This window comes from Falco punctatus (assembly GCF_963210335.1).
Source record: "Falco punctatus genome assembly, chromosome: 5".
NCBI lineage: Eukaryota > Metazoa > Chordata > Aves > Falconiformes > Falconidae > Falco > Falco punctatus.
This window is the reverse complement of record NC_137584.1, coordinates 88,241,494-88,258,542: the sequence shown is the minus strand read 5'-3', so window position 1 is coordinate 88,258,542 and position 17,049 is coordinate 88,241,494. Positions and strand designations below refer to the sequence as shown.

Below are 17,049 nucleotides of genomic sequence, written 5' to 3'. Positions count from 1 at the left end.
GCCTTAGTCCTTGCCTTTCTAACCCTGAACCTAAGACAGTATGACAGCAGTTTAAGCTGCAAGACTTTCAAGCTGAACCCAACCAAGTCAACAATTTATTGAACCTTCACAATTACACAATGTTCACAATCTGAGCTCTGCTTACGCCCCATTCATTTTTGTATCCAAAGCTGTGAAAAACTCCCGCCACACATTTTATAGCCATCACCTTGTCGGACCATAAACCCAATGTAGTACTCAAAAGTTGGAAACCATCTCATTTCACTTCAAATCTGGGTGCCATGCAACAGAATGAATTAAACAGGTTACAAGTAAGCAATACATTTTTACAGGTTATCCAGAAAAGCAAGGGATTACAGGAGGGGAAAAAAAAAAAGGAAAGAAAAGGCAAGGGAAAAACATAGAAGCAGCAGTAATTGTACCAGGTAAGTAGCACAGATCACAAACGGGACAGTAAACTACTGTCATTCACTTGGTAGTTGAAGAGTTGCGACCTCCTGCTCTTCTGAGTAAAACTTCCCACTAAACCCAGTAATTTTTAACAAAATCCCAACGACTAGAATTGCCATTGTATATTTCACAGAATGGCATGGGTCATGAAAGAAACACAGACATAGTCTTTACCAAAGAAATATTCCAATGGTATGTTAGCAAAAGAATAAACAGCATTTCTATGGAAAAGTATCCAACATTTGTTTTCTTTAGTTAGCCCAAAAGAGAGTGCATATCATAGCAATAGATCAGTTATTTTCTTCTGGACCTCTGAACACAAGATACATCTATAGAAGCAGACTACAAAATGTATGTATTGACCTTAAATCTTGGTATTTAGTTAGTACTTCCTACGAGCTGTTAAGAGTTCCCTAGGCCCACAGAGATAACAAATGGATCAAACATCCACCAAGTTTCAGAAAGTACCCCAAATATTAAAAAAGAACTCCACTTTGAACTTCCTTTTAAGTTATTCCATGTCTTTTTGGGACACATTTGCTTTCCCAACTATGACTGTTAATCATTGGGAAAACCCACGAAGCAAAAAAAAAAAAAAAAAAGCTATTTATTCTAGCAGAAGAGTTTCCTTCATTTAGGAATTTGTCTAATGATTTTTAACTTCCTTGACTCAGCTACAACTCCATGCTCGAAGCTTCTTGCGTTGAGGACACTAAACCAAACGTATCCAATAAACAGAGAGAAACTGCGAACTGCTATCGTCTAATTCTTGCACCTTAACGCAAACACATACACATTTTTCAACTCTGAATTTGCCAAGGGACTGCTAACTTGCTCTCCTCTACTTTTTAGTCATATAAACAAATATTATCTACAAGAATTGAAAAAACTGAGGCATGTTTTTGATAGCCCAGATAACGTAGTAACTGAAGTGTCAAATGCTTTATAACGTCTAATGGTTTATCTTTAAAAAAAAAGCTAGAGAAAGCAGACAAATTTCATTTGGGATTAAAAAAACCCTTAGTTGTATTTAGTTAACACTTGTCCAGTCAATTTATGGTTTCCTTTGAGGAGGTGGCGGCATTTCCCATTTTCTGGCAGCCACGATTTTCAAGAGGATACAACTATCTAGACATGATACACCCACAGCTCCTCAGCATCCCTGTTACAATTCCTAGCTGTTAAAGGCCAACTACATAAGGCTGCCGACAGCCTTTCATTCCACCATCTTCAGTTAGTCTCCATCCTGGCACTACAGCATGAACTGTGCTCTCCCCTATGCCTGCTGATGAGTGTAATCGTTGTCCCTTGAAGCTATAGTAACTTTTTGCCCAATACTTTCAGTTACGCTTCTTGGAAGCTTTCCTAGAATTCTGATAAACCACTGAACTCGTATCAGTTCTCAGTTTTTATATGTTATCTTAACTCAAAGGTGAAACTACAAAGGTAGAAGAGAGAGGTCTTACAGCTGATGTTAATATCCTAGCTCAGTATCGCACCTGAACACAATCATCAAGGAAGGCTACAAGCATTTTGTAGACAAAAAAGGGCACTGCCGGAAAAACAAACAAACTACAGCTTGTTTTAACTTACCTTTGGAAGCAGAACATTTCAAGTTTTAAATGTGTTATCCCCAAAGCAGCCTAAATTTGTTAATCCTGCCTCTAAAGAAAACACTGTGACCTTCAGTGCTGGAGGAACTCAAAAAAAAAAGATTAATACCTAATTCTTCAACATGGCATTTAAATTGCAGACATCAGAGATAATGAACCAAGGCAAAGGGGATTGCTGGATTTGGGATTACAGTAGAGATCAAGTCAGGTTAAAGCTGTTACAGCATTCTGGCACTGTTGTTCTTTGCAAATACAGAGTAAGTGTTATAATTCCCCCTACCACGTTTAAAAAAGAACAAGTCTTACTACAAAAACCTTATTTTGGATGCATTTATTCAGTTTGTCGATAACAAGAGAAGGGATGATTCTTCTGAAGATTCCTCCCTTCATACGTACATCAGGTTCTACCACCTCGCCCCTCAGGATGCAAGAAAGACTGCACAAGTCTTCGGAAAAGCCTGCAGTTTACTCCTTAGTCACCATCTAATCCAGTCATGGCTCTGCTCAAGCTCCGTCAGTCATTTTCAGGGAAGCCACTTGGCCTCTGGCTGGCAGTTGGCCAGTCACTTCTGCTATGCTTTATTTAAATCCTCCACTGTCCACGGGTCTCCTCCAATATGAGATATTAATGGCTTAAGGCCATCTCACAGTCAAGTAGCTATTCTAGGATATCACAGGGAAGCCCTAAACCACTGAAGCAAGAAGCGAACCTGAAATTAGAGACAGCTACTGTTGCCAAAGCCTCCACCAGACAGGAAAACTAAAGGAATCAAGAGTGTAATTATAAAGGCCAAATCCTCTTAAGACACCCCTTACCTTTATTAATCTTACAGAACACATTGGAATAAAAAGTATGTATGTTCAAATGAAATTCAAAACATTAAAATTTAAAATGCATGGGTTTATTCTAAGTGTTCAGGACTGAAAAGCAACCTGCAAAGTCTGTCCAATTATAGTAGGGATTCTACAATTTATATTCATATACATAAATGCTATAGCTTTTCCAATCTGAACCCAGTTGCAATTACAGAGCTTTCAGGAAGTCTAAATGAGTATAACCTTGATGGTACAGTGAAGTACTTGGTTTAATCCTGCACCTATATATACGGACACACAACACTGTCTACTCATCTGCAGATAAATTAAAGTTGTCTTCAAGAAAAAAAATTGTCACCAGAGTGAGACATAAGGACCCAGTAGAAACACCAAAGAAAAATTTGTAAAGCTGCTTCAGAAGAAAGCATGATCAGAGTGGAACATGATTTTACTGCAGTCCTCTTCCTGAATTTGGAGGAGAAAAGGAACCACCAAGTCAGAGCATACATTGATTGTACCATTCACTAGATCCCTGTCTATCCCCACAAATCACCTTACACAAGTTTGATGTAGACAGAATAAAAACAAAAGGATAACTGGATTGCTTTACACTTATCTCAATTGTTGCACCTGTAATATATGTGAATATTAAAAGTTCTCTATTCTATTTTACTATCTCCCTGGTGGAATTTGCAGTATGTCAGGTAGATAAGATAATTAACAGTGCTAGAGAAACAGTGCAGTGTTTTAAAAACAAGGTGAGGCAGTGAAAAGACTGTGCCACATTTAAAAAACTAACAAATCTTGTTATTTGAAAAAAACAAAACCTCTTATGTATGAGAAACCATAACCTCTCATACAAAATAAGAGCTCTCACTGGAAAAAACTTGCATCACTGCAATCTGTAAATAAAACTTGAGAGAAAACCATTCATAGGAACAGAAGTGTTAACTTTATGAGCTAAGGTACAATTCCCTGCGTGATATTAGATAATTTCACTTTTGGCAGTTCCCAGCTACTCCTTGTTAGAAGCAACGACCCAGTTTACTTATGTAATCACTACAGAGCTGGCATTTCTAAGGCTTGCATCACTCTTGAAAATTCTCAGAACCCTGTAATTTTAAAAGCATAAACGAGTAACTAATTCTCCAAAGGCCAAGGAAAAGTAGTTTCCCAGAAAGATTCTAAAGCAACTCAGCCTTCAGTAGGTGAACAATAAAGTTCTGCCACCACTAAATCAAAGTAAGTTCTGATGCAATTAACAATTCACATTAGGAAGTCTTTGGGGTAGGACAGGTTTGTCCTCCATGGCTTCTGGAAGAGTCAAAAAAATCTGCAGGACACTAATTTATTTGTTCCACTTATGTTAACATACCGTTTCACCTACAAAACCTCTTTTAGGTTTACTACATAAGCCTCTTCTTTAGCTAAGGGAATTGAATAAACTTAAGCGAAGAGACCACAGCAGCCTTCTTTCTCAACTTTAAAGGTAACTGCAATAAAGGTTCACCATCAATTCACCTTGTGACTCTGCTGTTACACAGAGAGACCACACTAGGGAAAATGAAAACAAGACCATGCTATCCAAGCAGAAAATTTGTAATCCAAGCACAAAACAAGGTAGAAGAGGAGACTGCAAGGCAGCAGAATCATTAATGACAAATTTTAAACAGAACAAAATATATATCTTTATGCATAACAAAAAAGGAGCCGAAGAGTTTTACAGAGCATTTCAAAGAGGACAATTTAAGTAAGTATAGTGCAAAAGCTTTATGGGAGGAAGCATAAAACATGACTGAAGATTAGTGCAATGACTAAAAGCATCATGGAAGTATCAGTTAAGGGTCAACATCTTAATAACAAAGAAATGACACCAACTTACACTTAATGGGATACCTAAAAGGAAACTAAACCCAAAGCATACTGATCTTGTTCTTCAGGAGACTGATGGATACACATCGGACATCATCCACTTATCTTTTTCATTTACTCACTTCATTAATAAGGATTTTTTTTCCCTTCATTGGCAAATGTTAACATGGAAAATCCAAAACAAGAACAAACAGTAAATCATGTCATGCTTGTGTGGAGTAACAACTTCAAATTTAGAAAAGTAAATAACAGAACAAAAAAACCAAAACTTCACTCAAAACATTAAGCCAAATTATGCAAGCATCACTGAGAACCTGGAGGAACTATGAACAAAATCAGAGTGTTTGCCAGTAATTAAAAGATATTATACATAAACTATCATTTAGCATCCTATAGTCTGTCAAATGAAGACAAAACTACCCCAAAAGAGTCCAAACACCCATTTTACAGGTAAAAGATTCACTAGGCAATTAAGCCTCCTTCAGTTTCTTCTTTCTCTGCAATAATTTGGAGATGAAACAGGTTTTGTCCAAAGCACCTTCCCAGAAAACAGACAACATTCAAAACTTCAACACAAAACAATAAAACAGTTATCCAGCAAAACTGAGAATTAACCACTGGCTGACCTACATAGAAATAGGGACAGAACAGTTACTTTACAAGAATACATTAACTTGACCTAAAGCCATATTGAAATACAATTTTCTATATATATACTCTCATGAGGCTGCTTTCAATTATGCCAATTTAATTCTCAGCACTTCCAGATACAATGAAATAAAAAAGAACTGGGAAGCTTGAGCGAACAGTTCTCTAGAACAATCCCATTAAAAAACTCTGCCAAATTAATTGGTAGTTCAATACCTCCCTCCAAAATTAACAGCAACAGTCAAAAAGTTAATTATATTCTCTGTAATACTTCTCATCAAGCACTCTTGCCACTAGATTGATGAGGGATGTGAAAGGTAGGCTTTCTTTTCTCTGCATTGTTTAAAAAACATGCTTCAGTATGTTGTGGAAGTTACTGTCACTTGAAGGTATAGTATTTGTTACCATGCTTGCAAATTTGAACTTATTTTTGGAATAATTTTCAAAAAGCTAAGGGCACGTGTTACCAACATCTGTGGAATCAAAAACTGTACCTCTTAACTTAAAAATAATTTGTAACACTCCAAATACAAAAAAGCGAGTAAAATGAGGAGTAGCCCACTCTTCTGAAGTTTCTGAACTTCCTTATTTTGCTTGTACCAAGATTATCAGAAATAACACTGAACGCCCTGACTCCACAGGCAGGAAGAAAACCGATAATCATTAGATAGGTTTCATACTACTACTCTTCAGCAACACTGCGAGCCTTAGAAAGGAGTAATAATACTTCTCTTTGCAGAGGGTTTTTCAGAAGCAGAAAAATACCTACAGTAGCCACAGAACCCTCAGTAGAGAAAACAAACCTACTCCCTAACTTCTGTAAGACATGGCTACAGGCCTGCTTGTGCCTGATCAGATCTATCTCACATATCTATCAGGCTGAGGCAAATATGAAAGGTGAGAACCTAGCTGGAAGTGAAATGGAGCATGTTATCCTCTGACAGTAACCGACAAACGTACAAATTGATGTTATTTGTTTCCAACGTATCTGGTAAAGTTTCCTTGCCACAAACTGCTCGCCAACTTGTGCAAGCAAAGAATGGGAGATCAGTATCAGTTAGGAAGTAATTTAGAAGGTTTCATTTTTTCACAGGGGTTCGACATAACAGATGCACTGTACTGCTGCAAGTGGTATTTGAAGAGGGAAAACAAACAGTAGAGATACATTCTAGAAATTAAGAAAATACATTATACTGCATCATATATAGTACACAAGGCTATATACTACAGTTGAATATAATTCCCTGTTCACAGAAATAGGTTGGAAATATCCAAGAACAATGTGACCAGTTCATATTTCTCTACCAACTGATTATCTCAAGTTTTTAGATTTTAACAGTGTATTCAGTAATGAGTTAATGCAAAGGTTAAGGGTTTGGGAACAGTTATACAGATATTTTTTTAATGGATCAGAGAAGGCCTAGAGGAAAAAGAAAGCTGATGCAGCTCTATGGCATACAAGTCTACCAACAGTTTGAAAGACTCAAACACCCTTGAGCAGGGAAGTTTAAGTGCCAATTCAGCAAATACTGCCAATTCACATGGGCTATAACACAAGGACTTAAAACAGATTTAAGGAAGTCACACAGGTCAGTCAGTATACATTACTTGATCAAAGGGTGTAAGAGCACAGAAACAGGTTGCATAAATAGATGTTATCACCAACCCTTCTTCCCATTTAAGAAACTTACAAACAGTTCAATGCCACTTAGCATGAAAAAGGGAAAGCCAAGTTTGAAACAAAGCAGATAAGCATCTTATGGCTGCCGAACAAGAAGAGAGAAGATGGAAACAGTACAGTACAAAAAAAAAATCATAAATGAAAGCAGACAATTACTAAAATGTCATTCAGTGTCTGTCACAAAAGAGACTGAAGAACACTGCAAATAACTGTGTCAAGGACACATCTGATAAGAGAAGACAGTTCAAAAATGGGATTTGATTTCACAAACTAAGAACCGAGGATAACCAAGGAGGCAAAGATGCAGACAGAACTAGGCAAGATGTGCAAATCGAAGCAAGAAGCAGACCATACAGAAGGGGAATTGTTGCATAGACAGAGAATCTGCAAAATAGAGACTGTATTCCAGTATTGTTAACCATCTCTAATAGTTAATGCTAATCTTAATACTTAGTGCCTTTTTTATTATTATTTCAAAAGAAAAAAACTTCATCAGAACTTACAGCTATTAAATTGAGATACTTTATGCCACTCAAGGACTCATGAAGAATCCAGCAAAGAATAAAGATGAGTCATAAGGTTTGAAAACAGGCTCTACCAGCACTGTGATCCAATACAGAGCTATGAAAAGCATTGTAATTAAAATATCAAGAATTTTACAAAACATTAAACAGGTCTTCTGGGCATTACCAGCTTCCATTCTAAGTGAATACTTAATTTACAGCAAATTAGGATTTTTTTTTTCTGAAAAGGATGCAGTGCAAATTTCCAAAGTCTTCCGAGTATCATTATCACAGACTTGCCATCAAAGGAAAGCAAAATGAAACATAGTAGAAGACAGAAAACTACCACACTGCATTCAATTAAGATTTTCACTGCTATGGAATATTCCAAAATCTTGAAACTGTTTTCTTTACGCGACCTGTGTCATGGAGAAAATACTGACTCTTTTTTAATCATAATGCTGAGGTGATTTTCATTTGGGAGTTGCTTATATGAAGTAATATTCAAATGCAATTAAAAAAATAGAATATTTTATGTTAAGTTCTTTAGGGCAGGAACTGACTTGGTCCTTGTATTTATGTAAAGGAATGCAAATATTTAACATTGAGTATCATAGAGACACCTCGCACTTTTGCTACAAGCTAATAAAAGGGTACTCAAAGTAATTAGAATTCCAACTCAGTTTCAGTAGCTTATAAAGAACCATATTTTGGATAACTCTTCAAACATTTTACATCTCATTTACTTATAGATGTTAGCATTGTATTTGGTAAAGACTAATAGCACTTGCTAAAAAAAGATATTCCTTCATCCTGTCAGAAATCAAAGCTTATTAATCGCTGTAAAATTAAAACCAGCTGTCCTGAAGAGCTGTAAGTTTTCCAGAGTTGTAAACGTACATAAAAGCAAGCATAAAAGTACACACAAAGCAGCATTAGAAAAATTACTGCTATTTATAGGGTCCACAGGTCCCAAAAATAAGTCAAGTGGATGCACCCCTGCAGAGCCTTGGTGACTTCCAGTAATAATTACCAGTCACTCTGGAGCCTCACAGTCAATCTAGTGATTCTAGTCCAAGACTCAGCACAAGTAACTGCATTCATCCCCCAAGGACTGAGACAACTGTGCATGTACACACAATTTGACCACAGAACCACAGGCTACCATCTTTCTGCTACTTCTCATCTTATCTCTTCAGAGGCTACATTTACTGCTTGGAAACCTTAAAGGCAACATACATGCATACGTTCGTACACCAGTCTGTAGTATGAACTAAAATTAAAAATGTTCTTTGATTTGCAAAGTATTTTAACTATTCTTTGTGCGATGCTAGGTAACATGAATTGACTACACAACACATTTATGACCCTACGCATAGGCTAAACACCACCTCTGAGAAAGTAGCCAAGACAAAACCATCACTAAAAACCACTGACTCTCGCTCAAACCAACTCTTACCAGTTCTTCCGGGATCTTCAGCTGCTCTGTCCCCTACTACAGAGCATTACAGTACTACTACAGCATTACATACAATGCCTTAATCTTAAATCACCATCTTCTATTTCCCCTCAATTTTAGTCTTTTACTCATGTAACTTTTTGGTGTCTCACCAAGGAAGGGAATCTGGCCACCTTCTAGCTCGTTTTTTCAAGGCCTCTCAAAAGAGAATTTTTCGGATCGAACTCAGGCAAACTCAGCTGCACCAGAGTTGCACTCTAACATTCAAAACTACATGAGTTCAAACTCTCTAACCTTCCATATTTTGTAAATTGCACTTACCACTAATCTGACTTTTCAATGCACTATCTGAAATAAAAAGCTAACAGCAGCAGCACCCAATGCAAATGCTTTAATCTTATAATTAAAATAACCAAACCAATAAAATATTTCAGGAAAGTACCATTTTTTTTAACAATCACTGAAAAAGTTTAAGCAAGGTATAGATATTTCACTAGATGCCCCATGAAGAACAGTGGTTAGAGTGCTAAGATAGCCTACTTAAAGTCAAATATAAAACCCAAGTCTCTATTTATACTGCACTTTTTGTTACTGTCATTTAAACATTTTCTATTTGTCATGATTATCATGACTTTTTTCTAGACTTGTTAGCAGCTCTACATGCAATCAAACTTTTATTTGGGAAATCTGAAGTGTTCCTTTGGTGTTACCAACAAAACGGACCCGTGACTGCTCAGATACCGAGGTGCTAAGCCTGTTAAGCAGCAGCTCAATACTAAATTAAACTTGCCCAAGGGAACATCCTTACATATACAACACTGAAAAAGCTGTTCAGTCATCATGCTAGCAAAGTACATAGTTATGTTCTCCTTCATAAGCTCAGGCCTAAAGCCATATTCATGGAGTCTATTTCAAAAAACAGTCCTCTCTGCTAGCCATAGTATCATTGAGCAGAGGGAATTCCAAGTGACTTCTTTCAGCTTCAGTGATGCTATTCAGAACTTACATGTTCAGCAGTGGAACAACAGTTGTTTTTTATCTTTTACTACCCATTACAGAAACCCCAAAACACCTGGTAAACATACATAGAGGAGCTATTCACAGGATAACAGAGAAGCAGTAGAGGTCTTCCTTCCCAAGTTTCCAGCTGCTTAAAATAAAGGGTAAAAAGCCTCCACATTTGTCACAAATATACTGGAGGAAGACAAGTATTTCCACAGCATTTAAAGATGATCTGAGGATTATATTCTTGTAAGAATCACAGCTGAATCCACTTTCCCAGTAGCTGAGTTTCTTCCCAGAAACATATTAACCCTGGCCCTCCTTTCTGGGCTTCCTATCTGTGACCCTACCCCTTCCTCTCTGCCCCTCCTGAATGCTGACTGAAGTTCTTCAACTAACAAATGTCTTGGTATGTTTTTTTAATTCCTACTTCACCTTAGACAATGATTTAAAGTGTTTGTGAACTTCAATCTGACTGCATAAGCTTTTTAAAATAGGCATGGTATCAGCTTACTGGGGGAGTTACGTTTTTTTGCCTTAAGTTTGTTAAAAAATGTCCATCAACAGCAACTTCACAAATATTCACCTGAGTGTATTAACTGGCACAACCTGTTCACAGCTTGGATGCCAAGATTTTTATTGGCAGTTCATGAGGAATGCCATCCTTCAATCCAAAGCATTTCAAGGGTTTCTGAGACTTCTTTAATGCAGTTAAGGATTATTTATATCACTAGGGATTCTTCCTTAATTGTGGAATGGAGTATCAATAGCAGGGCCAACTGACTGCCAAGTTACAAGCAAGTCAGCTATCATCTCCAGCCCATTTTGCACCAACTACCTAATTTTCCCAAGCAGTTAAAGTAACAACGTCCTTGTGACTGTGCTAGGTATAATCTAAAAGCGATATATAAAACATTGTAATGGTCTTTCTGTTTGTGGAAAAGGCCTAATAGTTACTAAATTAAAATTTTCAAGATACACATTTAGAAAGTTACATGAAATGTCAAGATTAAATTTTCCTATGTAAAAGAACTATCACTCCAAAAATCACTTCACTTGAAAAATGTGGGGTTTATTCTTAGAAACACTTGCAAGTTTAAAAAAACCACCAAACACAAACCTCTCCACAGACCTGCCATTCCAATTCTGTAGAACAGACCTGTATAGGAAGACAAGCCATAGTTTAACCTGGGTTAAACTCATCTCGATATTCAATATTACTAAGGAAATATAGTATTTCACATAGTGACCAAAATAATCTAGCTACATCATACGTCAAGCAGAATATATTGCTTCTAGTCCTGTACTTAAATCACTAAGAAATCACAAATTTCAAGTCTTTTAAGATCATTGATCCAGGGAAACTGCAGTGAAAACATTCCCAAAATACTTGAGTTGGTACACCGAAAAATTTATCTAGTCCAGATTAAAAGATGTTGGTCCATATTCAAGTCTGCCTTAATGTGCTGAATGAAGTGGGACAACCTTTGCAGCAGATCTTTCTCAAAGTGCTGGTGTCAAGATCAGTTTAAGCCATGACATCTAAGAAACTGAATTGCTTTTATGAGATATAAAAGGCCCATTTCCAGGTCTAATCTCTAAAAGAAGTCACTTTAAGTGGCTAACACAATGCTACAATGATGTTGAAAGGCAGTGTATGACCAAGCTTTCAACCACTGCACACCATCACATGCCTTAAGCCAAACGGACACACGCAATGTGTTTTCTAGTGGCTGCACCAACTCAAACAATTTATCAGCCCCAAATTCTCAAAATTTATAGCAGTTAGACTTACTTATTTTCAGAGCTACAAACACATTATCCATTTCCTACATCACATACTAACGTTAACTTCTAAACAACAAAAAGGACCTCGGATAAGTTATTATCCCACCACGACCTCAAACTTTTTCATTTGTAGAACAAGGCCAATATTTACCAGCTTCACGAGAGCACAGCAAGACAAGCTCTTATGGTCTTTGGAAAAGAAAAAACATGTTTAAGTAATTTATATAATAAAGTCAGCCAATAAAATTCTTACAGCTTCCAGGAGTCCTAACTTTTTTCTGTTTTAATTAACAGAGGCATGCAAGTAAAACAAAATACTAATTTTCTTACAATACCCTGCTCAGAAGGTTCCAGCTGTGTAACCTTTAAGCACAAGCACTTTTCACTCCTCTCTTTTGACGTAGACCCATTCCTCCCATCATTCGTTCCCCATCACTTCAATCTTTACTCCCCCATCCCTCCCATGCTTGCTCCCCCAGAAGCAGAGGAGTTTTATCGTGACAAGGACATCACACAGTAGCACCTTGCCTATTTCTGATGATGATTCTGGCAAAGAACTAGCACGTAGGAAGCGTGGGAACAGCCAGCCCGCTTTACCCCTGTGGTCCTTCTATAGGAAACACACAGGAATAAACAAGCTTAGGAAAAGATAAAAACCTACAGGCCAGAAGAAGGAAAGGATAGAAAACAGGGAAATGTGTCACTAAATGAATTGGCTGCTAATCAACAAAGAACAGTGCAGTGAAATTTTTCTCCTGTCAGAAGTTCACAAATGATACTACCCAAAGCTGGGAGAACAGGCTCAGGAGGAAAGAGGAGGGGCAAGGAAAACAAGAGCAAATTGCTTTCAAGAAGTTATATATTAGCTCAAATTACAAAATGTTTGTCCTACGAACACAATTTTTGGTCACCACTTCATGAAACTAAACCAAAAAAGTCTTAACACTTTCATGCTCCACTACCATAAGGATGTATTTGTCTTTACTGCCTGTGTTTAGCTGTGTTTTGTTAAAAAAGGGGAGGGAAAGCAACAATTCTTTTTTTAGCAGGGAAATCAAAGCAATGCTGAAAATCTTATGCAAGTGTAATTTATGAACTACAGTAGGAGAATACAATATTTAAGCACACTTACAATTTAAAAAAGCTACTCTTTCTGCAACACTGTCAGGCAAGCACTGATTCAACATCCAGCTACAAGAAAGCTGTTAAGAGCTTCGTTGCTAGATTCTTCTTCAAAGTATGTATTATGTCAATCAAGACTGATAAATAATTTTCTCATAGCAGCCTGGTCTACAACTCAACATCAGTTTGTATGTCTTTCTGACATACAAAAAGAAGGGAAACAAGGAGGCAGAAGCAGATTGAGAAACCGTCACTAAAATGTGCATTTCTGCCTCATTTGTTCCCCCAGAACTACCAGAATTACTGAAGGCTCCTTTTCTAGCACTGATCAACAGAAGATAGTCCCATCTCTTTTAAAATATGAATAAGCTCTCAATTTAGATGTTATTAACTCAATCCCTTAATGCTTCCCCTTTCGTGTTAAGCCACATGCCTTAGAAGAGGGGTGGTTCTGAAGTTCCTGAGGCATGCCCATCACAAACCATTTTCTCTTGAAGTACCCAACTTCCAATCCTCCCTATTGTTAATAGTTTAACCACAAAAATACAGAATTCTACTTCTACCACACAGTGACATAGGATTACTTTTTAAAGTCTCTTCTCTCTTCATCAACAGGATGATTCTTCCTCTGTAGATCACAGAGTTAAATAAACTTCCATACTCAAACTGGCCTCTGAACTACTCCTCTGAAAATTACTTCCAAAATAAAAACTTCTATTAAACAAACTGGCTTAAATAAGCCTACCAAATACTTAAGACCAACACACGAGCTTCACAGTTTGAATCCTCAATCAGTCATTCCACCTGCAGAAGACCGTCAGTAAGCTGTAAAATGGACCATGTGAGTGCCTCTCAGTTCCTGCCACCTGTTACAACACTGAATAGACTATTCAGATATCTGTAATGATAGCGGTGAGATTATTATTTGTTATGGTAAAACTAGGGCCATCTTCAGCTAAAACCAACCTATTTAATACCCTCCTCCCTGCTAAATAGTAAGCAATGTTTAAAAATGGTCTTCTGAGGATTTTATTGCAAAAAATATTATGGTAGTTCTTTGCTTCAGTGATTTAGAAACACTGTTAGATCAGCTTCAGCTGGAAGAAATGCACCAGAAGCACCACCACTCAAGTAAAACAAGTTAAAGTATCTGAATAGTCTAAGAGGATAGGTGCACTACATAACACTGTTTGGGTGACTCCTGTGGAATTCTGTCTTCTGTCCTACAACTATAAATCTCAAGAGCTGGATATAAACCAGAATACAGACCATACCAAGAAAACAGATTTATCTACCCTAACCCAAAACTTGTTGAAGAGCATCTATCTGTGCTATTTACCTTTTCCTAGAAATTACTACTCATAGGAAAAACTTGCTACGTCAACTCTGACGGAAGTAGCCTATCAACATTACTTCTAGCATTATGTAATGGACTCATCTTATGCTCTGCCTGATCGATTATTTTAGAACTCGCTAATACCAAAGCATCCAGAACTACATTCTTTGACTCGTTAGATGTTTATGTGTTATCTTAAGCTACCTACTAGGAACACAACAATACGTTCATCTCTCTTCACTGTAACTGTCATCTCCCTGGCCCTGTAAGAACACAGAAAAAATGTTACACCAAACTGTGAAAAAGAATTGCTCTATTTAATAAAGTAAAGGTTGAAACAAGGTCTACTCTTTCATTAAAAGTCAACTCCTTCAGTGAAAAATCCACAAGGTAATGACGTAAAAATAACTAACTGAAATGAAATGTTTGGGGTTTTGTTTTTTAATGTTTACCAGCTGTTTAGTTTTAGCTTGGTTTTCAGACTACAAGGCATCTAAGATCAGGTGTTATCAGAACCAGTGTACTGATACAGCTAGGGTGACAACTCTCCTGGTGTTGTTACTGCTTACGCGAACAAACACCTTTACTGGCAGACATAACATCCAGCATAACTTTTTCCTAGCATCTGCATTTACACATTGCAACTGATCATACACAAAATCAGTCATGATTATACCATCAAAATATGCTAGGACCATTTTAGTTACAGCAGAATCAAGAAAAAGTAACTGAAGTTAATCATACATGAAAGTTCATTACAAGCCACTAACACACACGGACATCATGGTTAAACAACATTTTCTTTCCTTTCATGCATGTTAGCACATCTTGTCAGGCAAGCCTTTGAGAACAAAACTTTCACAGAACCACCACCTAATGGCAGCATGAGCACAACTGTCATATGGAAGGCAATCACTGTTCATCTATATATTGACAGCAATTAGCGGTATCGCAACCATGGTGTAATTTTTAATCGTAACTTTTTTCAAAGTCTCCACTTCATTAATATCTTGTTCTCAAAATACAAGCCTTCTTTTCTCAGTCTTAACATACTCCAAGTCTGCATGAAGGCATTCAGTAAACACGCTGGTTTAGTCCCCAGCTGAAACCTAAACCTGTAAACATTTCAAAGTATTTCTCCAAATGCACATTTAACAAGACATTAAAGCATACACACTAAGACAGTAGGAGCACGGCGCATTGGTTTCTGCTATAACTTTATTTTTCAGAAGAACGACTGCAATTCCCTGCTTAAAAACAAAAGGAAACCCATTTTTGGCTCCCAGGCCCTGTGAGGTCTGACGTGAAATGTGATAAACAGCTGGCCTTGTTTTTAAAGGGTTAAGAACGAAAAAGTTCAAACCACTTGTATTTCTCCGCTGTAAAACCAAAATATTGCCAGTCTTCCTGCAGCCAGGGTACTGGATAATTTAGGCTAAAATAAATGTTTATTAAAAAAGGGCGTTGATTTCTTGGCAGCGGTGAAAAGCAGGAGACACCCCTAGTGTCGACGTAAAATACTACAGGACTCCATACTGTATCTCCGGGTGAATTTTACGGCAGTAGAAGGGAAATTTAAACCATCATGATTTAAAAAGCAAAGCAACCCAAATGCACACACCTGCCCGTACGGCCCTACCTTCTCCCCGCAGCCTCAAAGCCCACATCCCCATCCCATTTGAGGCGTCAGCTCTCTGAACCCGGCCCCGTTAACGTATGCATTATGTGCCCCTTCTCCCTGCCATGGGCTACGTGCATTATAGCTTTCCGGTCTGCACATGAACAGCAAAACGCCGCCGCACGGCGGGCGCGGGGGGGAGAGGGGCACCCCCCCGAGAGGGCAGAACAACCCTCGCAAGACACCGCTACCACAACGCCGGGCTCGCTCAGGGCGCCGCCGGGGAGCAGCCGAAGCGCAGGCCGGGGAGCGCGAACCCCCGGCCTGGGGAAGGGGGGCGCGGGTGAGGGGAGCGGGGGCCCGAGAGCGATGCGGCGGGGGGGGGCCGGGCCCGCGAAGCGCTGCCGGGGCGGGGGGCGGAGGCGGGGAGGCAGCGGGGCGCGGGGGGCCGAGGCGGCGGCCGTGGGCGGCGGAGGGGAAGCGGGGGGCCGTGCCGGCCCCCGGGGAGAGGCGGGGTGGCCACTGCGGTGGCCCGGGGAGGGGGGGGCGGAGGGGGGGAGCCCAGCGAGGCGCTCGCCCACGGGAGGACGTGGACGGTGAGGGGCGGGACGCGGAGGAAACGGGTCAGAGGCAGGGCAGCGGCAGCGAGGCGGGGCGGCCGCCGGTCCGGGCCGCGGGGCCGTTGCCTCGCCCCCCACCCCCGCGGCTTGGCCCGGTCTGGAATATTCCGACGGGGCGGGAGCGGGGGGCTCCGCGGGGAGAGGAAGCGAAGGAGGGTCCTCACCATGGCGGCGGGTGGGCGTTCAGGCGTCTCCCCCGCAGTTCAATCCACCGAAGCCCGGCCTCGCTGTGCCCGTTCGGCGTCGTCGCCGCCGCCGTGCCTCGGGCCCACCGCTGCCGCCGGCTCCGGCTCCCCTCACTGCGGCAGTGGCTCGCGCTGACCCGCAACGCCGCGCAGGGAACGAGGGAGGGGGCGCGAGCGACACTAACGCTCAGCAGCGGGGGCGGGGCCTCCCACATCCGGGCACCCGCCGCGCCGAGCACCGCCCTCGCGGGGGGCGGGGCGCGGCCGTGACGTCAGGCAGCGAGGCGGGGGAGGGAAGGCAGAGGCGGGCAGGACAAAATGGCGGCCAGAGGAGGT

The 17,049-nt window shown here is 39.8% G+C and overlaps 1 protein-coding gene across 3 annotated transcripts in view; it reads right to left on the bottom strand.

Annotated features, from left to right (window-relative positions):
* PPP3R1 (protein phosphatase 3 regulatory subunit B, alpha) overlaps window positions 1-16,892 on the bottom strand; it is a 40,900-nt gene extending 24,008 nt beyond the window's left edge. For 2 of the 3 annotated variants that reach the window (XM_080389133.1, XM_080389134.1), the window contains exon 1: window positions 16,693-16,892. Coding sequence is in view for 1 of the 3 variants with exons in the window: in XM_080389131.1 (XP_080245257.1) it covers window positions 16,693-16,695 (3 nt within the window). In the remaining 2 variants the exon portion in view is untranslated. The remainder of the gene's footprint in view (window positions 1-16,692) is intronic. The other variant, XM_080389131.1, reaches the window with a different exon arrangement.
* Between the last annotated feature and the right edge of the window lie 157 nt (window positions 16,893-17,049).